We start from the raw sequence: 23,892 nt of genomic DNA on the forward strand, positions 1-23,892 counted from the left end.
AGTATTGCATCTTACTGGTCAACCAAACCTATCTGTAAAAATAATTTAGTATCAAAAATTATGTCTGATAACAGATTTGAATTGTTGTTGCACCTCATTCACTTTTCAGACAATGAATGCCGACCAGGCTAGCCGGGTGTGTAAAGTGCCTGCCTGGCAACCCAAAGGTCACAGGTTCGATTCCCGCCTCAGGCTTGGATCAAAGTACTGCAAAAACCTTGAGAGGTGCATTATGGCCACAGAAGCCTATGCGCCAACAACTACTAAAAAAAAAAAAAAATCCGACAATGAAACTGCTATTCCAGGGGACAGGCTCAATAAGCTACAACATCTAATAGATGTTTTGCAGCTGAAATATCAGAAACTATTTTTCCCTAGTGAAGATTTCGTCATTGACGAAACCCTTATTCCTTGGAGGGGGCAGGCTGATATTCTGACAGTATATTCCAAGTAAAGCACACAGGTATGGAATCAAGCTGTTCAAGTTATGTTCCACAGAAGGATATACCTGGTTGAGCAAGATCTATTCAGGTAAATCTGAAAATTATATAAAATCCATAGGGTTAGCTGCAAAGGTCTGCGAAGAGTTATTGCAAGGACTTCTAAATGAAAGTCGCACCTTGTACATAGACAACTTTTATACCAGCTACCATCTGGCATTATCTTTTCTTCATTAAAAAACTCATGTTGTTGGTACATTACGAGCGAATAAAAAATTTATGCCCAAGTCAGTCATATACTCAAAGCTAAACGAAAGGGAGATAATCGCCAAGGAAGAAAAAAATGGAATTATTGTTCTAAAGTGGCAAGATGCTTGAGATGTGGGACTACTAACAACAAAGCATTCCCCAGAAATGGTTGCTGGACCCTCCACCAGTAAAGGAAGATGGAAAGAAGCAAAAAAAAACCCACTTCCTATTCTAGCTTATAATAAGGGAAAGGCAGGCATTGATCTATCGAATCAATTCATACGTGGTATACAAGAGTGCCACGTGAAAACAAATAAAAATAAGAAACTTTTGGGAAGAGGTAGTTACGGATTTGCTAAATATAGAACTGAAAGTGAAACGTGAAAAGCCAAAATGTGATAACACTCATATACTAATGACAAAAATCGACGCAAACAACAAAGTTAGAAGGATGTGCGTTTTTTGTTACACAAAATGGAAAGAGTAGGAAGGAAGATCAGTTACTAGCAGAAAGGGGAAAAACATTTCAACGTATTGCCCATACTGTATTCATCAGCCTTTCATGTGTTTGGAGTGTTTTGGACAACACCATAAATCAAAATAAATATAATTACAATTTTATAATTTTGTAATTATAAAATTTGTAATAGTAAAGAATTTTTAAATAAGGACCAGATACTCGCTTATTTTTTCTCATAGTGCCATGCAAATTTCATCACATTTAACACCGGAGGCCACACTTTTAAAAAATAACATAAATTTACAACAATCGTCACTGCTATACAGCCGATGCAGCTCCCACTGAAACGGTGTCAACAATATGTGTCCGACGCGGCGCCTGAAAAATGTAATGGTGTCAGACGTATATGGCCGACACGACAGTCAACGTGTTAAGTGGACCAAAACTTTTCAACAAGTATCATGTTCACAGGGTAGGAATGAAACTAACGAAATTTGTGCATGTTTGGAATCTTATAAATAGGAGATTAATCTTCGGTTTGCATGTTTGAATGACCACAAATCAGAAATAAGAAATAGACGACGAATGTTAATCAAATTTCTTTGTAATTTAATTTCTAAAGTTTCGGCAATCAATAACTTAGTATAATTATGTTGAATATTTAAAATTTTGGCTTCATTATACAGGAATGTGTGGTTTTCATTTATCACATGGAATGCTAGTTCCGAAGCATTTGCACATGATGCATGGACTGATGCTTCATGTTGCTTACTCCTAGAGTTTAAAATACATCTGGTAGATCCCATGTAAGTAGAATCACAATCCTTACACAAAATGTGATAGACGAGGTCGTGTTTTTGTTCGGAGGCCGATAGTACTGAGTGATTTTTTTTTAGTGTCACATATAATTTATGGTCCGGTTTTGCTATTATTTTCGTTTCTGTACCTCTAAAATGGTTGTTAATTTGTTTATACCAGTGTTCAACATATGGCATTGTAATAAAATATTTTTTATTAATCCTGTCATTATGTTTGTTGTTGATTATTTTCTCTTTCGCTTCTAATTGAATAGTATTGATAGATGTGATAGGGTATCTTATATTTAGAAACCTATTCGTCAGTTCTTCTAATTCTATCTGTAGGGCAAGTTGTGTGATGGAGTATTTGAATGCATTTAAGAACTGGTTTAGCATGATTGACCTTTTATATGAGTATGGGTGATAACTGCTACAGTGTAGGAATATCCCTGTATTCGTGGGTTTATAATAGATATTGAAATTAATATTTTCGCCCTCCCTTTTAAGCGTGAAGTTTAAAAAATTTATGGACTTAGTTTCTTCTTGTTCTTTCTCGAGTGTAAATTTTAACCTAACGTGAATATTATTAAAAGTTTGTAAAACTTTGTTTGTAGTGTCATAATCTGCTATAATGAGAATGCCATTGAGGTATCTTCCATAAAATGTGATTTTTGGTAAAAACTGTGTTAAATGTATATTTCTAATCTATCTAAATACAATTCTGATATTAGGCTGCTCAAGTTTCAACCCATGGGCAAACTGAAAATCTGTCTATAAATCTTACTTTCAAATGAAATATAATTAGCATCAACCAGTAACTTAATAAGTTCACATATCTCTTTTTTGGGCAACTTCGTAGTTCACCTGTTTACTATTAATGCTAATAGTGTTATTGTTTAATAAATCAGAGATTACATCCAGTGTATATGCTACATTAACATTGGTGTATAATGGAATTACATCGAGAAAATAATTTAACTTCTCCCCCAATTTTAGTCTTTTAAATTAGTATATAAGGTATCATAATTCTTTATACTGTATTTTAATACCTACTGAAAAGGTTTAATAATCCAATATAAATGTGTCCCTAAGGTTGAAAAAGCAGAATTTTTTATGATACTATAGGCCGAATTGGGTGTTCGGGTTGTTGTAGTTTTACTTGTCTAAAGAGAATGGGTGCATTGTTTGTTCTAGCTTTTAGTTGCTTTAGTGTGCCATTGAAATGTAATCCATTTTGTGATATGATGTAAGTATTTTGTTGTATTGATTGACCACATTATTAAACATGGAAAAGTCTACTTCTTGGTATGGGGAATTATCTGATATAATTACTTGTAATTTGTTAATATAATCCATTTTATTTAAAATCACTACTGTGTCCCGCTTCTCAGTTTTGTGAATTGTAATATTCTTATTTTCCCTTAATTCAGCTTTGTGAATTAAAATATCCTTATTTTCTCTTTCTTACCTCTATCAATAGTATTAAATTAGAAGCGAAAGACAAAATAATCAACAAAAAACATATGACAGGATTAATAAAAAATATTTTATTACAATGCTGTATGTTGAACACTGGTATAGACAAATTAACAACCATTTTAGAGGTACAAAAATGAAAATAGTAGCAAAACTGGGCCATAAATTATATGCAACACTAAAATAATCATTCGGCACTAATATCCTCCAAACAAACACGACCTCATCTACCACATTTTGTGTAAGCATTGTGATTCTACTTACATTGAATCTACCAGATGTATTTTAAACTTGAGGGTTAAGCAACATGAAGCATCAGTCCATGCATCACATGCAAATGCTTTGGAACTAGCATTGCATGTGATAAATGAAAACCACACATTCCTGTTTAATGAAGCCAAAATTTTAAATATTCAACATAATTATACTAAGTTATCGATTGCCAAAACTTTAGAAATGAAATTACAAAGAAACCCGATTAACATTTGTCGTCCCTTTCTTATTTCTGATTCGTGGTCATTCGAACGCATGCATACCAAAGACTAATCTCCTAATTTATAAGATTCTGAAAACGCACAAATTTCATTAGTTTCATTCTTACCCTGTGAACATCACACTTTTCGAAATGTTTTGCTCCACTTAAGTGAGGAAATTTTTGTTGATTTTAATTCATTATTTTTATAGCATTTTAATAGTATTTCAAAACTTGTATTTTAAATTCACGTTCATGACAAAATGTCTTACATCACTAAAGATTGTTGGGTGTTTGATATTTCTGGGGTCGGGTTGGGGTTCACCACTACGATCCTGGAATATTAGACTACACGTGTGTTGATAGTGAGGAACACATTATGAGTTTTAAATTATTTTAATCTTATTTTAATATATCATTTGTAATTTATTTGCATAAGGAGAGTTGGTTAAGAAGAAATCCTACTGACTGAATAAAACATAACTCCTTGTTTATTCCTCTAATATAAATTATCAAGCAAAACAGAAGCTTATGGTAGCTATAAACTAGTCTGTAATCAAGTCACAAAGAAGGTTAGTTAGGCAAAGGTAGATTATAAGAAATATTTGGCAAAGGGTGCAAAGAAAAACAGCAAAGACTTCTTTACTTATGTAAACCCTTAAAGGAATGGGATGAATCAGACTGTTTCACTTGATATCGATGGATTGAATGTCAATGATCCTGTTCAGATAGCTGACAAACTGAATGAGTATTTTGCATCAACATTTGCACATGAGGAGTTATTTAGGGAGGGGAATGCTACAAATTTATCAAAATCTAATAAGGAGTGAAAGGATTTTGTAATAAATCAGAGCCAAATGGAGGAGACATTGTTGAAATTAAACACAAGGAAGGCATCTAGGTGTGATCTATCCAGTTATATGAATGTAGGCAGCAAAGGAAGTAAGGAAACCCTTAAGCATAATTATGACAGCATCCTTGGACTCAGAAATGTCCCCACTGACTGGAGATGTGCAAATGTATCCCTAGTTCACAAAGTGGGACTGTAGGGTGACACGAGTAATTAGTACCTGTTAGTTTAACTTCTGTTCTGGACAAAATAATGGAGTGACTGATTAAAGAAGCACTACAGGATCATCTAGCCAAGAGTGCAGTTATGGTTCAGACAAAACATGGATTTTTTTAAGGGGGAACCTTGACTGACCACTTTGATTGGCTACTACGATGTGGTCACAAAGGAAATGGATGCAAAAAATAATTTTTATATAATTCGAAGAACTAATCTTGGAAGCTACTAGGCTTTACATACCAACTAAGAAATATTGTTCAAGGTTTAGGCCTAAATGGATATCAGATGAACTAATGAGACATATGGCAGAGAAGAAAATTGCATGGGATACATATAAATTAACATGTGACACAGAAGCCTGTGGTAGATATAAGCTGATCTGTAACCAAGTTACAAAGGAGGTTAGGCAGGCGAAGGCAGATTACGAGAAATCTTTGGCAAAGGATGCAAAGAAAAACAGCAAAGAGTTCTTTACTTATGTAAACTCTAGAAGGAAGGGGATGAATCATATTGGTTCACTTGATATCGATGGTTCAACTATTGATGATCCTGCTCAGGTAGCTAACAAACGAAATGAATATTTTGCATTAACATTCACACATGAGGAGTTATTCAGCGAGGGGAATGCCAGAGGTGTATTCAACTCTGGCAGAAAGCTAGAGAATCTTGTAATAACTGAGAGTAAAGTGGAGGAGAAATTGTTGAAGATAAACACAAGAAAGGCATCTGGGGTGGATGGGAATGCCAGGGGTGTATTCAACTCTGGCAGTAAGCTAGAGAATCTTGTAATAACTAAGAGTAAAGTGGAGGAGAAATTGTTGAAGATAAACACAAGAAAGGCACCTGGGATGGATGGGATCTATCCAGTTATATTAAAGGAGGCAGAAAAGAAAGTAAGCAAACCCTTAGCCATAATTATGAGAGCTTTCTTGGACTCAGGGGAAGTACCCATAGACTGGAGATGTGCAAATGTGACCCCAATTCACAAAGGAGGATCAAAGGCTGACACAAGTAGTTATAGACCTGTGAGTTTATATTCCAGAAAAATTAATGGAGGCACTGCTTAAAGAAGCACTGCAGGATCATCAACAAGACTTCAGTTATAGCTCGGACACAGCATGGTTTTGTTAAGGGAAAGTCTGGCCTGACCAATTTGATTGGATACTATGATGCAGTCACAAAAGAGCTGGATGCAGGGAATCACTTTGATGTTATGTATATTTGGATCTTAGAAAGGCTTTTGATACTGTTGCACATGGAAGACTGCTGCACAGATTGGAGCAGTGTGGCATTGGAGGCAAATTGCTGCTGTGGATAAAGGGATGGTTGGGGGGGGAGGAGACAGAGAGTGATAATCAATGGACACTGCTCATCGTGGACTAATGTTATTAGTGGAATCCCTCAGGGTTCAGTGTTGGGTCCATTATTGTTTTCTGTATTTATAAATGATATTGATGATGGTATATCAAGCTTAGTGTCCAAGTTCGCAGACAATACAAAGGTTGGCAGGGTTGTTAAGGACACTACTGACGCTATGCTGCTGCAACAGGATTTGGAAAGGTTGAGCCGATGGGCTGAGAGGTGGCAAATGAAGTTTAACATTGACAAATGTAACGTACTATATATGGGAAACAGCAACCCCAGAGCAACGTATCAACTCTGTGGTACTGACAGTGGTAGAGAATGAAAAGGACCTGGGGGTAATTGTGCAGGCAGATATGAAGTTCTCTGAGCAGTGCAGATGGGCTGCAAGAGTAGCTCATGGTGTCTCGTCAATGATATACAGGAATTTTTCTAGCAGGGATAAGAAGTGATTATTCCCTTGTATAAGGCGGTGGTCAGGCCACACCTTCAGGACTGTATACAGGTCTGGAGGTCTCATTTCAAGAAGGACGTAGAGCTGCTGGAATGAGTACAGAGAAGGGCAACGAGATTAGTGATTGGAACAAAGGGTTGCTCTTATGAAGAAAGGCTTAAGTTTTGCAAATTACAGTGTCTGGAGACTAGGCACCGGCGAGGTGATCTGATAGAGATGTATAAAGCCTTGAATGGTTTGAGCATGCTCAATGCCAATGGGATTCTTCCTCTTGCTCAAAATAATCACCTGAGAGGGCATAAATTCAGATTGAGGAAAGATAGATGTAGGATAGATGTGTGGAAATTTGCCTTTAGCCAGCAGGTAGTTGGTTGGTGGAATTGACTTCCATCCCTTTTGTGGAAGTTGATAGCCAGAATAAATTTAAGGCTCAGGTGGACAGGTATTTTGACAAACGGAGGGGTGAAATGGAAGTGTGGTTTTTTTTTTTTTTTTTTGGCTGATGCTACATAAGCTTGCTTTCTTGCATTATATGCCTCTACTAATGCTATTTGGATTTTAGGAAAGCTGTTGATACTGTTGCACATGGACAAGTGTTGTACAAGTTAGAGCAGTATAGCATTGAGGGCAAGTTGCTGCTATGGATAAAGGGATGGTTGAGTGGAAGAAGACAGAGAGTGGTAATTAATGGACGCTGCTCTTCTTGGACTAATGTTACTAGCGGTGTCCCCCAGGGGTCCATATTGGGCCTATTGTTGTTTTCTGTATTTATCAATGGTATTGATGAAGGTATATCACGCATAATGTTCAAGTTTGCAGACGATTCAAAGGTTGGTAGGGATGTTAATGACAGTAAGCTACTGCAACGGGGTCTGGTAATGTTGAGCAGATGGGCTGGGAGTTGGCAACTGAAGTTTAACATCGACAAATGCAAAGTTTTGTATATGGGTAGCAGTAACCCTAGAATAACATACTAACTGTGCAGTACTACATTCAGGATAGTGTTGAAAGAAAAAGCCCTTGGGTTAATTGTGCCATGCGATAAGAAGTTTTCTGAGCAGTGCAAACAGGCGTCATGGGTAGCTAATGGGGTCTTGTTAATGATATACAGGAATCTTGCTAGCAGGGATAAGGAGGTAATTATCTCCTTCTATAAGGCAATGGTCAGGCCACATCTTGAGTACTGCATACAGGTGTGGAAACTTCAATTTAGGAAAGATGTAGAGCTGCTGGAACGAGTACAGAGAAGGGCAACAACATAGATGAATGGAACAAAGGGTTGCTATTACCAAGAAAGGCTTAAGTTCTGCAAATTGCAGCATCTGGAGACTAGGCACCTGCAAGATGATCTAATTGAGGTGTATAAGGCCTTGAATGGTTTGGGAAAGCTCAGTGCTGGTGGGATTCTTCCTGTTGCTCAGAGTACGCACGCAACAAGGCATAAATTCAAATTGAGCAAAGGTTGTTGTAAAATAGAGGTGCTTAGCTGGCGGTTAGTTGATTTCTGGAACAAACTGCCATATGTCATTGTGAAAGTTGATAACTTAAATAAATTCAAGGAAGAACTGGAAAAACTTTTCGGTCAAATGAAATAGGAAGCGTTCTTTTTTTTTTTTTTTGCTGATGCTTTGTAAGCTTGCTTTCTTGCATCGTATGCATCTACTAATGGTACTGCTGACAATGCCCTGGCCACCCAATAGACTTAAAAGTAAGGCAAAATAGGACCTGAAATTAGGCCACAGTTTTTTTTTTTGCTTTTTTTTAAATTCTGGTAACCTTTGTGTAGTGTAATACTTTGCTGAAAATAAAACGCTTTGTGAAGCTTAATGCTCTTTTCTTATTATGTTTAATCAAAAGATTCTTCAGAAGCAGAGAAGTCATTAACTTTACACAATTACAATTTTTTAATTGAATTTTGTGTTGATAAAATAATTTTTATATTTCATAAACATTTTTTTAAGGTTATTGTCTACTGCAGAAGTTTATGATCCTGTTAAAGACTTATGGACATTAGTCAAATCCATGCCAGAACCTCTAATGGGAATGGGTGTTGCCTACCTAGATGGATTTGTATGGGTAATTGGAGGCATTACATATGAAGGGAAAAATAAATGCTCTGTTTCGAACAGAGTTTATTGTTTTGATACTGCACAACACAGGTAAGAAAGAGACACTTGCTGATATTCATACTGTTGATTTCTTAAATTGTAAATATAATATCGGTGTGTAGATACACCATAGACAACTCTTAAAAAACTACAAAGTAGTTGTTGTGAGCATCATTTGCTCCTTCTCATATTGTGCTCTGCCTTCACGACGAGTTGCCATTATATTGCACTACCTCAAATAAGTAACGCTTCACTAATAGAGAAGACTATTGTTACTTATTCTCAGTGAGTACCACCACCCAGACATGTTTCAAGGCTATTGTGAATTTAATGTGAAAAAAAACCCATTGGACCAGATCTATTAAATCAAACAAATGAATTATAAAATTCAAACCTAAATCATGAAAAATCTTAATTCAGACGATCATTTCAAAGCTATTTGTGAATTTAATGTGAAAAATAATCCATTGGACCAGGTCTATTAAACCAAAGAAATGAGTTATAAAATTTAAACCTATATCATGGAACTGTTTTGATGAGAGCCTAAGAGATCTACATTTTTATCAAGAAAACTGAATTTTGTAATAAATGAAAAAAACTTTTTTTTTTTTTTTTTTTTCCAAATAACTAAAAACTCATCTTAAGATGAACCTCATCTCCAACCAAACTGCCCAGAAGAGGTGGCTCTCCCCACCTTTTCAGAAACTTATCAGACCCTAAACGCCATTTTTCCAACTGTAAAAACCTTTGCATGGAAGCAGACATTGTTTGTTTCAAGTCCCAAAGATATCCCCTAAAGGTCCCAAACCTTTTCCGTTTTCGAAGCTTCCACACATGATATTTTGCCTCTGTAATTAAAAATATCGTGAACATTTTTTTCTTGCCCAAGGGATGATCGAATTGCAAGTAAATTACCTCCTCTAGTGTGAACTGTCTTATCCTCAAAATCTACAAATTCTTTTCCAAACTTCCTGCGCAAATCGACAGTAATAAAATAAATGGTACACTGTTTCAATTTCGGTACAAAATTCGCATAATCTGTTGCCTGTCTGACCAAATCTATACGTAATATCGTTCACTGGTATATTTCTGTAACCAACCCTCCATGAAAAATCAATACGCGATGGGTAGTTTCCGCCAATTTTTAGATTTTTAAAAAACAATTGTGCATTATGGTTTCCTAAATTTGGCTTTTCTGGATTTTCTGAGTTAAACAGTGTCCAGTAGAGTTGTTTTAAACCACCCTTAAAATGATCTATATCTTTTTCCCTTAACTGCGTGCACACAACCCGAATTTTTTTGTAATATATAGGAATTGTCTCTGCTTTTGGCCCTAGATAATTGCCGCCTTTAATTAAGGCTGTATTAAATCCCATAAAATATTTTATCAGCACCGCTACTAAATGGTTAGATTGCACCATATTAGCCACATCCAGCAGTCTCTTACAGCTATGCCTCAAATTAATTTTTGGAATACTTATTCCCCCATCTTCCCACGATAAAAATAAAAATTTTTGTGCTATCTCTTGCCGTTTTCCTCCCCAGAGAAACTGAAATGTTGGAACGTAAAATTGTCTCATTGTCCTAGCTGTGATTCCTGTTGTAAACACCGTGTATAAGATCATAGGAAGAATTATGGTTCTGACAATAATGGATTTGTTCTCAAAAGAAAATTGTCCCATTTCCCACTCTTTTAAACTTTCCTGTATTTTAGTGATGAGCCCTCCTACGGGTAGCATGGGACTCTCTCTAAACGGAACTCCCAATATTTGGATCGATTTATCCGACTCCACTTCTCATTGTGGTAATGGCCGATGTACCCATTCCCCTAGCAATTTGATCCTAGTCTTGTCTTCGTTTATGTTTAACCCCGACTTCTTACCAAAAGAAGTAACCAGTGACATAAATTCTTCCACAGCATAACTCGTAGTGAGAGTGGCAGTAACATTATCCGCATACACTATACATTTACACTGCTCTGCCAGCTTTGGCAACGGTATCCCCTGAATGGCCTCAGTTCTGTCTATTCTACCCAGTAGTGGTTCCAGTGCTAACGTAAATAACAAAGGACTAAGCGGACATCCTTGTTTTACTCCCCTATCAATTTTAATGTTTTTCGAAATTTCTCCATTTATCAAAGGTTTTTGCTACTAAATGTATATAGATTTCTCAGGACTGTAAACAACTTAGATCCTATGTTCGTATCTTTAATAATAGAGAAAAGGTAGTTGTGGTCAATTCTATCGAAAGCCTTTTCTAGGTCGATTGCCACTAACGCTAAATTGTAACTCTTTCTTTTCCGATATTCTAATATATCTTTTAATAGCCAAAGGTTATATTCTATCCGCCTCCCCGGTATACCGTAGCACTGTGTTCTACGGTATACTGGGGAGGTTTTCGTTAAATCCCGTCCATGCTTCGGAATGAAAGTAGTATAGGCATTTAAAAAGCCTTCGGGTACAACCCCTTCCTGAAAAAATTTGTTAAAGACGGCCAGAAGAATAGGCGCTAACAAGTTCCAAAATTTCTTATAAAATTCAACCTCCAAACCATCCGGTCCCGGCACGCGTCGTAATTTACATGATTTTAGAGCCACAGTTAGATCCCCCATAATTATTTCCCTGTCCTGTAATGTTTTTTGCTCGGGTGTGAATTGTCTAATCGCCCAAACGGAGTCGTCTCTCTCTTTTTTCTGCAAAGCAAGCTCTTTTTCATAGTAATTTACGAAACTATTCATAATAGTTAGCGTTGTTGAATGTGTGTTGTCATCGTCTTTAATTTCCTGAACCGTTTTGGCTAAATTATTTAGCCTTAGTCTTCTTTGGTAAAATGCAGCTGAAGAACTATCAGCCTCCCAAAATTTCAGCTGTATTTTTCGTGCCTTTTCTTTCTCTTTTTCCAATATCATACCGTCAATAATCGCTTGTACTTCCGCTGTTGCCCTTCCATCCCCGCACCGTTGGTAAATTCTTTTTTCTTGCAAGAGATCTTTCAGTCTATTTCTGCGTTGTTCGTTTCTTTCCTTAATTTTGGAGTAATAAAATGATTTAGCACTTTCTTTAATTTTCGCCAACATTTCCCACCTTGCTCTACGATCTCTTTAGTAACTGTTGTAAAGTCCCAGTCCTCTCTCTCTCCAGAACTGCTGGGTTGAGCTTCCAATAGCCTTTACCCAGACTAACGTTCGTAAATAAATCTCCCTTCCACATTACTGCGATGTGATCTGAAACTTGTCGACATCCCGCAAATTTCACATGCCGTATCATTGTTATCTTATCCTTCAACTGACTTTTTGCATAAATGCGATCTATCCTAGTTCCTATATTATTGGTTATTCTCGTGGCCGCTTGTTTCCCCGGATTTTTTTCCCTCCAGACGTCTACCAAGTCCAATTTAGTACAAACCTCGATTAATTCACGAACTCTCCCGTACCATGATGCGGGGCACCCGCCAGAATTTTGTCCATAATGGGGTCAGGAACGCAGTTCCAGTCCCCTGCCATTATAACCCACTGTACCCCCCTCATACAGTTGCCCAGCCCCTGAAACAGAGTTTTCCTTCCTAAAGTGGAATTTGGACTATAGACACAGATCAGTCTAATTGTGCGCCCCCCATAACTCCAATCCACTGCCACAACCCGACCTTCTGTATCCCTACCCGCCAGTCTTACAGTTCCTAAAATTGGAGGAACCACTACTATTCCCACCCCTGTGGATTGATTTGTCCCAAAACTCCAAAATCCTAACAACCGGTATCTGTTTTGAAATAACAGATACCGTTTGAAATAACAGATATCTGCTGGATGTCTGCTAAACTTGCGAAGTGGGTTTCTTGTAGAAACCAAATCTTCACCCCCATGTTCATCATAATTTGCCATATCATCCTTTGTTTGTTAATCGCTCTTAGACCCTGTACATTTAACGACATAAATGTTATTCCGGACATTATGAGCAGAACTTTACTAGAACTTCTGCTAAGATATTCCTATGTTCGGCATTTAACTTTAACTTGTTACTGGTGAGCAACACGGTGAGATCTCCAACATTCTTGTTTTTAATATTGGAAATAACGAAATCGCCCCAATTGAAATGAATATTAACTACTTGACCCTCCTCGTTTTCATTCCAAAGAAAATTCGGTTCTCCTCAAGTTTTAACAATTTCCGCCAAGCTTCGCCTATATTCCCTATATTCTTTTGTGTTTCCTACGACATTTAATCATTCTATTCCTTTGTATTCCCTCGTTGGTATGCCATCTGAATCCGAATCAGACCCCGAAAGTGTTTTGCAGTCTTTCTTACCGCCTGACAAAATTGATACCTCTTCCCCCTCTATTTGTTTTGTTTCGGTCTCTTCTTGAATTTCCTCTGTTCCCCCTTTTGCTCTTTTAGTTTTACCGCTTATTTCTTCCTTCTCCCCCCCCCCCCCCCGCTTATGTACATTTTGTACTGTATTTTCCGCTTCCATATCCTCGGTTAGTTCTGCGTGTTCCGATTGTGTTACCGACATATCGTACGCTATTGTAAACGTTGGTGTGATTTCTCTAATCTGCATCTCACCCCTCTGCTCTACTATAGTTTCCATGCTCTCAGCGTTAGGCATATCTTTTGGCGGCTCGCTCGCTTTCTGCTGTCCTCCCCCATCAGCAACTCTTTTGGCAAACGTGCATTCCGGGCATTGAATGAATTTATGCGTGGAAGCTCCTCATTTTTTACAATTATTAAGGCAGTTGGCCATAATATGACCGGTGCCGTTACAATTAAAACAACGTGATTTTTGGCATTCTGCTCCGAAATGGTCTTTAACTCCACACCTCAAGCAAATTTTCTGAACTCCTGGGTAATTTATTAATAATCTATGACCCATCAAATTGATGATGTTTGGCACGGTCGTTTTCATGTCAATATGAATTTGCACTGTACCTGTTTCTACGCCTGTCCATTCCTCATATTCTTTCCTGTGAATCTTTACGACCTTACCAAACTTGTTAAAAAAAACTCTCGACAGGATTATTAGACGTTTCTACCGGAAACCTGTTAATAGTAACCACTTTGCGTATGTTACCAATTTGCACAGGTTTGATCATTACGTTTCTAATAGAAAACCCTTTCAAAACCTTTTATCTTGCCTCTATTGTTTTCAAGACCATCTGATATTTCTGCCTCGGTAATGGAGTTAATCCTTTTATCTCGTGAACTGAAACAACCTGATTCACTCCACGCATTACCTCTCTAATTGGACAAACCTCTGTAGTCTGAAACTCCACTGTTCTTTCTCTAAAAAAGAACCGTGCCATAATTAATCTCGGTTCCTTAAGGAAAATGAATAGTTAAAAAATCCCGTGTCCTGCCTGACACCAGCAAAACGAAAAAAGAAAATAGCTAACTTGGCAGAAATAAATTTCAAAGAAATGTAATACAAAAAAGAAAATCAATCACTTACTACCCTCCTAAAGGAGGTTCCCCACAACGGGATAACCTCAGCTGAAAGAACTGCCACTAACCTCTTGATACGATCGGACACTCTCCTCAAACTTCAGAACGAGTAGAACACCAATGAACGAAACAATTCACAAACTAGCCTCTAGACATGTTTCAAGGCTATTGGCCTATCATCAGTGGGTGGGCAGGTACCCTAGTATTGCAGACATGACGACCCAGTTGTGAAGATAATCACACAATATGAGAGATGCCAAAAGGTGTATAAGACAATATTTAAAATAATTAAATGCACAAGGCATAATACATTAAGACCAATAGGCCAATAGCCTTGAAACAAGTCTGGGTGGTGGTACTCACTGAGAATAAGTAACAATAATCTTCTCTATTAGTGAAGCGTTACTTATTTGAGGTAGTGCAATATCATGGCAACTCGTCGTGAAGGCAGAGCACAATATGAGAAAGAGCAAATGATGCCCACAACAACTACTTTGTAGTTTTTTAAGAGTTGTCTATGGTGTATCTACACACTGATATTATGCCTTGTGCATTTAATTATTTTAAATGTTGTCTTATACACCTTTTGGCATCTCTCATATTGTGTGATTATCTTCACAACTGGGTCGTCATGTCTGCAATACTAGGGTACCTGCCCGCCCACTGATGATAGGCCAATAGCCTTGAAACATGTCTGGGGAGCCTGATATTCAAGGAGTTTCCGAGAATGGATAACAACAGTCTTCTCTACTGGGAAAGCGTTACCTATTGGAGGAATTTGAGTTTTTGAGTGGTGTGAGTTGAAGAGTTACTGTCCCTTTCATTCTTCGACATATTTCTTTTCCTCTGCTTTTACTTTCCCTCTACCTTTTTGCTTTTCTAAGTCTAATAGGGACAAATGGTTTGAATTTTATAATTCATTTGTTTGATCTGGTCCAATGGGTTTTTTTTCACATTAAATTCACAATAGCCTTGAAACATGTCTGGGTGGTGGTACTCACTGAGAATAAGTAACAATAGTCTTCTCTATTAGTGAAGCGTTACTTATTTGAGGTAGTGCAATATCATGGCAACTTGTCGTGAAGGTGACATAATTTGGCCTGCTTCGTACTTCTTAATTAATCATCTTCATTTCTAAATCAATTTTTTTTTCATTTCCTAGCACTGCCAGCACTTGCATTTTCCAATGGTCCCTTTCCCTTCACCATTGTAATAAGTAAATATGAATGAAGAGAAGATTCTGAAAATTTATTTGTTTTTTATATGATTGAAGAGGAAAACTCATTTCGGCATAATACCGTAATGTAAAAACCCACACAATTCCAGTTATTGGAATTATCGCAAATGCAATAAGATTGAGTGTACTACCCATTTATAATAGGTTATCCTAACGGAAAAGCCAAATAAACTGGAAAGTACAAATTGTTTTTTTGTTTTATGGTCATGACCTCCAGAAATGTGCTTTAGAAAAATATCACAGAGGTGTTCAAAATTGATTCTTATAATGGAACATATGGTAACTATGAAAGTGTAGCACAATTTCCAATATAAAAATGACCCTTTAGAGCAGGGGTGGGCAACAGCCCGCGACGATGTTGAATTCGGCCCCCTCCGTAAATGCATAAATATAGAAAATCCATACCCGACTACACTCGCCGTAAACGTTCGGCTTAATTCGGTTCAATCGGGAATGGCGCCAGTGCAGCGTACAGCAGTAAGCAGTGCGCAGTTAACCAGGTGATTCTACGCAGCGTCAAAGAGTATTATTTCCTAATTATTATTGTAGCATCGATCGAACGAAGTTCCTTTGGGTTTGACTTCTTATTGAAAAAATAATATTGGTGCAAGATATTTTATAAGTCAGTTTATGCCTTTTCTAATTATTACAATTTTTAATTTATTATAATTTATAGCCCATAAAATGAGCAAATTAAAAAAAAGAAAAATTGATGCCGAATGCCGCATTTTCAATGATAATTGGACATTCAAATATTTAATTGCAAATATAGACGATAAAGCTGTTTGTTTGGTCTGTAACGAAACGATTTCCGTTTTTAAAGAATATAATCTAAAAAGGCATTTTTCAACGAAACATTTCGTAAAATATAAGCTATTTTCACCAGAACAAATGAAAATTGAAGCAGAAAATTTAAAATGTGGTTTGCGTAAGTAACAAAATACTTTGAAAATTTTGTCAAATACAGATACAGCTCTGACAAAAGCTAGTTACATTGTTGCACATAAGGTTGCAAAAAAATGTAAATCATTTTCTGACGGGGAATTTGTGAAGGAATGTTTGATAGATATTGCTGAATTATTATGCCCAGATAAAAAACTAACGTTTGAAAAAATTTCTCTGTCACGAAGAACTCTTGTGAGACGAATTGATAATATTTCGAGTAATTTATGCGATCAATTAAAATTAAAATTGGAAGATTGTACTTACCATGCACTGGCTTTAGATGTGTCATGTGACATTACTGATACGAGTCAACTTTTAATCTTTATTCGAGGTATAAATCATAGATTTGAAATTACGGAGGAATTACTTTCTGCATATCCTATGAAAGACAACGACTGGCGAAGATTATTTTATAGCTCTTCAAGAAGCTTTGCAAAAACATAATATAAAGTGGGACAAAATTGTCAACATCACAACCGATGGGTGTCCTAGTTTGACAGGAAAAAACATTGGATTATTAAAAAGAATAAGCGACGAAATAAAGCGTATTCCAGGAAAAGAAATAATTTTCTTAAATTGATTCACAATATGAGATATAACCTAAAACGATGCCACCTTAAAATTTTCTGTTTATTCAGAAATGGCTGTGTATTATGATGCTAAGCACTTTATATACATCGTCTAAATTTGTTCGCAGCTTGAGGCTCTAGCCCTAAATGCGCCTTAGCCTTTTTCTTAAATTGTATAATTCATCAAGAAACCCTTTGCAAAAGAGTTCTAAAACTGAAGCATGTTATATCGGTTGTAATGAAAGTAGTTAATTTTATTCATGGAACAGCTTTAAACCACCGGCAATTCATAACATTTTTGAAAGAAATTGAATGTGATTTTACTGATCTTCCTTACCATACGGACATAAGATGGCTTAGTCTTGCAAAAGTGTTAAAACGATTTCATGATTTGTTGGATGAAATTGTAAACTTCTTAAATGCTAAGGACTAGCTGAACGAATTTTGTGAATTAAAAGATGAACAATGGCTGAACGACTTTTTCTTCTCCGTTGATATGTTTTCCCATCAAAATGAATTAAATTTATTATTACAAGGGAAAGGACTATTTATTTTTGATATGTATACAAATGTCACATCTTTTACGAGAAAACTCAAGTTATTTTCACAACAATTCCAAAATAAACAGTTAACTCACTTTCCAATCTTACAAAAAAGAGAAAAAAACTTGAAATGTGCTGATTTTAAGAAATATGAGGCTATGATAAGTGACTTATTTAATGAATTTACAAGAAGATTTGATGATTTTCAGAAAATTTCTAAAGATCTATCTTTAGTAAGCCTACCATTTAATTTTAATGTCAATGATGCGCCACCTCGTATCCAGTTGGAACTGATAAATTTACAATCAAATTTAATATTAAAGAATCAATTTGCTGAAAAAACAATAACGGACTTTTATGCCTCGTTAAATCCAGAAATGTTTAAAAATATTCTGGATAATGCGCAGAATTATTTGCCATTCTTTGGATCGGAACTACATTTTCTTTAATGAAAAATACAAAGAGCAAAATTAGATCAAGAATAACGGATGAAAATTTAGGAGCAGTTCTACGAATAGCCACCAGTGAATTGAATCCCAATTTTGATGAAATCATAAATCAGGAACATTCCAAATGTAATCCCTGACATTAAAGTTTTTGTTTTCTGAATTTACTTTGTAATCATAACAATAAAAATGTTTATTCCGAATTGTAGTTCTTATCTGTACCTATCTATAATCGACTCCTATTTAAATTTTGTATTTATTTTTTTTTTAAATGCATTAATAATTTGTAATTCAAGTAATATAACATTTTTTAGGTTCTGATTTTTTTTGTTAAATCGTTCAATCTATTCCGGCCCATGTCATGATACGAAAATTTCATTCGACCCGCTGACGAAAAAAGTTGCCCACCCCTGCTTAGAGTGATAAACGGCTTATAGCGAAAATTTCAACTTCCAAGGTCTTGGAACGAATTACCAAAAAAAAAAAAAAAAAAACTGTGTTATCGGGTTCATATTATGATATTTTCACAATACCTCCATTTATCCCTACAGTTGCAAAATACATTTCCATATATATATATATATATTTTTTTTTTCAGTTTGCACTGGCCGCCAAAAACATGTAAAGTCGAATTTGCATAAGTTGAGTATTACGTAAGTCGGGGAGTTCCTGTATTTTAGTCATAATAGTAACATTAAAATTTCAATTCACTTCTTTTCATTAAAATTTCAATTCTTTATATTTTTTATCATGTGTTTACACAAAATAATTTTTACATTTATTTCATGGAAACACATGTAGGCTGATACATTTTTCTGAAGAGGCAGTCAGAAAATCTCCCTCTGTGTTTTTCTCTTTCTCAGTTTTTTATTTTATTAAATTTTTAGATACACGCACAACATTAGTTACACTGTTATTCATGATTTTTGATGACTAATAAAATTTAGCAGGTCACTTGGAACCCCTACCATGCAATGACCAGGGAACACATTAACTGTTGTTGTTCTTTTACTTTAAATACATATTTGTTTACTAAAATCTGGGTCTGTTTTATCCTGGAATACTGGTGTCACATTTTTTCAAATCCTGAGCTTCATAGCATTTTCCATAGTAATACACCTTGATAGCCAAAGATAAATCTTAAAAATGTAATGTTATTTCTCTCTCTCTCTCTCGTCAATATACTGTTTGGTTCCTCTCTTTAAGAACTATCTGCTAATAACATTTTTATGAATATTACCATGGTTATATTTACAGAACTTGTAGTCACTGTGAGCAGCAAACTAGAACTTGAGAAAAGTTTAGTAATTTTCTTCCATCTCAATATAGCATCCAGCAATAAATTTATATTCATCTGTTAAAACTTCACTTTATTATGATACATGTTGCATACCATAAATAAAACAGAGCAGTAATGCTCAATGAATTCTACATTTATATTATATAGAAATAAAGAGGAATTTACCTCAATGCTTTTTTTTAGAATACTTCGCTTCGACACTTTCCTGAATTCAATCGAACATAAAATTATTACTCAGTGGCTTCCTTCTCTCAAAGACATATGACTTGTCTGATGTATCAGCGATTGATAGTCAGGATGTCCCAACCCAATCACCAACACACAACTCTGGTACACTGTGATCATTTTAATGATTTTTTTTTTATTTTTTTATTAGACATAATGTCTTCTGGTTCTCAGAAGGTTGTTATTCAAAATTGGTTTAAATTATTTTAACTAATTTAATGATTTTAACTTTTATACACCGAATCATTTTAATGATTTTATTATTAGATGTAATTTTTTCTGGCTCTCAGAATTGTGTGTTGATTGGGAGATTTTGATTGTCGATCGCAGATACGTTGAACCAGTCATATAGTCAATTTGAGGGAAGGAAGCCATTGAGTAATAATTTTACATCTGATTGAATTCAGGAATGTGTTGTGGTGAAATATTCTACAAAAAAGCATTGAGATAAGTTTCTCTTTATTTCTATATATGTTGCATAGCAGTAATTACATTAGGTATTACTAAGATAACTGCTCTTTAGGTATTACATTAGGTATTACTAAGATAACTGCACGATAACTGACATGAATTACCACATCTGTCAACAACTCCATCACTCTGTGATGGAGTTTGTTGACAGATGTGGTAATTCATGTCAGTTATCGTGCATCTCACAGCACTTTGTTTTGCATGAAGCCATACAGCCTGTTGCATAATGACATCCCACATGTTCAGTTAGGATTAGGCAGGTTTGGCAGCTATGAGAGGACAGAGAACTAAAATGTTTTTCAAGCCATTATAACACTGTTGTAGCCATGTGACAACATGTGAAAGAAGTCTCCATGATCCAGGAAGATGAGTGCTTGTGGTTGTGTATGATAGACCTATACAAGTCTTCAGTGAGGCAGTGTTGGCCAAATGCCACCCCAGCATCTCCCATCCAAACATTCCACAGACCATTACATGGTCCCACAAGATAACACAGTTCCCCCCCTCACATGCTGGTGTTTGATGCCGTGTCGGTGGTGTTGAAATGGAGCATGCCACCACAGTTTATTTCATGTGGTTATTTGTTCCTCCGGAGGATATCTATTCCACTGAACAGCATTTTGGATACTTCTCATGCCTTTTTCATTCACAGCGCATGGCTAGCTTTTCTAGAACCTCTGGCTGGTGGTTATTCCATAGTTGTCCATCCTTAATGCACAAGACAGCTGTTTGGGAACACCAGATGAAAGTAGCCATGTGTGAGATACTTGCTGTGGTGCTAATCTTGCCTCAGAAATCATCCCATGTTGGAATTCAGTTACAATATCCCCAGTCCATTCCTGAATGTTATAATGCCAGGCTTTGCCCTTATCTATAATAATAATTATTATTATAATTTTAATGATTACCAGCTATATCTCATATCCGTATGTGTATTGTATCTATGGAAATGAATCACAGGCTGACCTGTTGAAAACCCTATCAAAATTCACTTACTTCCTCCTCTTGAGATCTTTGACTACAACCTAAGTTGAAATTTAACATTATTTTGGAACTTTGGAAATACCTCCTATCACCATCAGTGGAACCTAGACTTTTTCAAGTGAGTGACAAGTGGCGAAACCACCTTACTATCATGGAGGACCTTTACCCTTATATAGTGATAATGCACTTCATGGTAGTAGCAGCAAGTAGGAAGGTAAGGTTCAGGATATTTCTGATGATTTTGCTTAGTTACAAAAATTCTCAGTAATTTTTGTAACTTTTGTTACAAATTTTTGTAACAAAATACTTCTGTGGGGAATTATTTGATTGCTGTTGTAGAGAATGTGTCACAACAAAAATTACCCAAGTGTCTTGTGTAGCAGGAAGTGTGAAAGTATATTTTAACTCCATATCATAGGCATAGATAATCTTGCCAAAAGGACTACCACCCCTCCCCCAGTCACTTAGAAGCTATTTGCTGTAGTTGCATGCTAAAAGTAACCATTTCAAATATATCTCCTGAAATTGCTGATCAGTTCCTTAAAAATTTTAATAAAATATCAATTAATGTTTAAATATTGATGCAACGAACAGCATTCCAAAAATCATCAATGCTGATGTCAATGTGGTCACTTATATTTTTTGATATTTCCCTATTACTTTTGGAACGTCATATTAATTATATTGAATTTGAATGTAAATTATGCCTGAAACTAGAGCAGCAAAGAAAAAGGTTCAAGATAGTTGGAGTACTGTGGCCCAGAGTAGAACTGAGGAGGGCTGTTGTCCTCCGAATCTCAGCCTTATGAAATGTGCTGCTCTTTTGATGTTTGCAGAGCTATTTGGGACATGATATTGCCAAGGGGGAATGGCTTTGTATGTGCTCAGTGTAAAGAGTGTGAGGTATTAGGCACCAACTTGCCGTTGTTATGCGTCTTGAATGCCAGAACTTGCACTTGATCATCAGGAAACACAGTGGCAACCCCTAGGCAGGATGTGCTGGTCCAACAGGAGCTAGTTGTTGTCAGGAAAATGGGAAGAGAGAGAGAGAGAGAGAGAGAGAGAGAGAGAGAGAGAGAAAGAGAGAGAGTCTTTATCAGAAGTCTTTATTCATGCATTAAGAATCTGCAGATAAAGGAGCAGGAATGTTTTTTACTTTTGTAAAAGTGACTAAAGTAGTCTCGACAGTATTAAATTCTATACAGTGAGACCAGCTGATGATGATACCATAATCCAATTATAAATGAGAAGCATTCACGGAATTAATCATGGAAGCTACTAGTCTTTTCATACCAGCTAAGAAATATTGTTATAGGTTTAGGCCTAAATGCATGTGAGATGAACTAATCAGACTTGTGGCAGAGGAGAAAAATGCTTGAGATGCTTATAAGCTATCAGGCGACATAGATGCCTATGGTAGATATAAGTTAGTCTGTAATCAAGTTACAAAGGAGGTTAGGCAAGTGAAGGCAAATTACGATAAATCTTTGACAAAGGATGCAAAGAGGAACAGCAAAGACTTCTCTTCTTATGTAACTCTGGAAGGAAGATGAATCAGATTGATCCACTTGATATCAATGGTTCCACTTTTGTTGATTCTGCTTAGGCAGCTGACAAACTGAATGACTATTTTGCATCTACATTCACACATGAGGAGTTATTTAGAGAGGTGAATGCCAGAAGTTTATCAAACTCTAACGGGGGGGGGGGGATTTTGTAATAACTGAGAGCGAAGTGGAGGAGAAATTGTTGAAGTTAAACATGAAGAAACACACCTTGGATGGATGGGATCTATCCAGTTATATTAAAGGCATCAGCAAAGGAAGTATGCAAACCCTCAGTCATGATTATGAGATCAGACTTGGATTCAGGGGAGGTCCCACGGACTGGAGATGTGTTAACGTATCCCCAATTCACAATGGGGGATCAAATGGTGACACAAGTAATTATGACCTGTTATTTTTTCTTCCTTTCCGGAGAAAATAATGGAGTTACTGGTCGACTTGATATTGATGATTCTAGTCAAGTTGCCGATAAACTAAATGAATATTTTGCATCTACATTCACACATCGGGAATTCCTTTTGGGAAGTTGAGATCAGAAGTTGTAAAACTCTAACAGGGAGCTAAATTATTTTATAATAAGTGAGGAAATGGGAAGAAACATTTTTTTAAATTAAACAACAGAAAGAAAGGCTGGCCTCTGGGCTGGATAGGATCTATCCAATTATGTTACCGGAGGCAATGAAGAAAGTAAGCAAACCTTTAGCCATAATTATGAGAGCATCCTCGGAATCAGGAACTGTGCCAACTGACTGGAGATGTGCAAGAATGGTAAGTTGCTACTTTGGATAAAGGGGTGGTTGAGTGAGAGAAGATAATGGTAATCAATGGACCCTACTGTTCATGGAGTAATGTTATTAGTGGAGTTACGCAGATTTCTTTGTGCCCATTGTTGTTTTCTGTGCTCACATCTGATGAGTATGGGCATGGCACGCCCAGGGTCCTGAGCTGGATATCATCATTCTTCTCTTTCTTGGTGATCTACTTCTGACTTGTTCTCTCTTCCTCCCCTCCAAAGTTTGCAGATGTTAGGAATTGGTAGAGTGCTTAGTTGCAGTAATGACAGTATGCTACTCTAACAGGATCTAGAAAAGTTAGGCAGATGGGCTTTGAAATGGCAACTGAAATTTAACATTGACAAATGCAAAGTACTGGATATGGGTGGCAGTAATGACCCTTGAATATTATAACAACTGTGGTACTACACTCAGGGTAGTGAAAATTAAAAAGACCTCTGGGGTAATTGTGCAGAGTCTGCCAGGAGAATTCATGGGTTTTTGTCAATGTTAT

General features: G+C 36.3%; 1 protein-coding gene across 1 annotated transcript in view; it reads left to right on the top strand.

Annotated features, from left to right (window-relative positions):
• The window catches only part of LOC150078529 (beta-scruin-like), a 170,812-nt gene that overhangs the window by 115,426 nt on the left and 31,494 nt on the right, over positions 1–23,892 (top strand). The window contains exon 4 of the mRNA XM_090384597.1: positions 8,741–8,938. Coding sequence (XP_090240723.1) covers positions 8,741–8,938 — 198 coding nt within the window. The remainder of the gene's footprint in view (positions 1–8,740; positions 8,939–23,892) is intronic.

This window comes from Mastigoproctus giganteus, chromosome 11, assembly GCF_048544385.1.
Source record: "Mastigoproctus giganteus isolate SK-2022 chromosome 11, ASM4854438v1, whole genome shotgun sequence".
Taxonomy (NCBI): Eukaryota; Metazoa; Arthropoda; class Arachnida; order Uropygi; family Thelyphonidae; genus Mastigoproctus; species Mastigoproctus giganteus.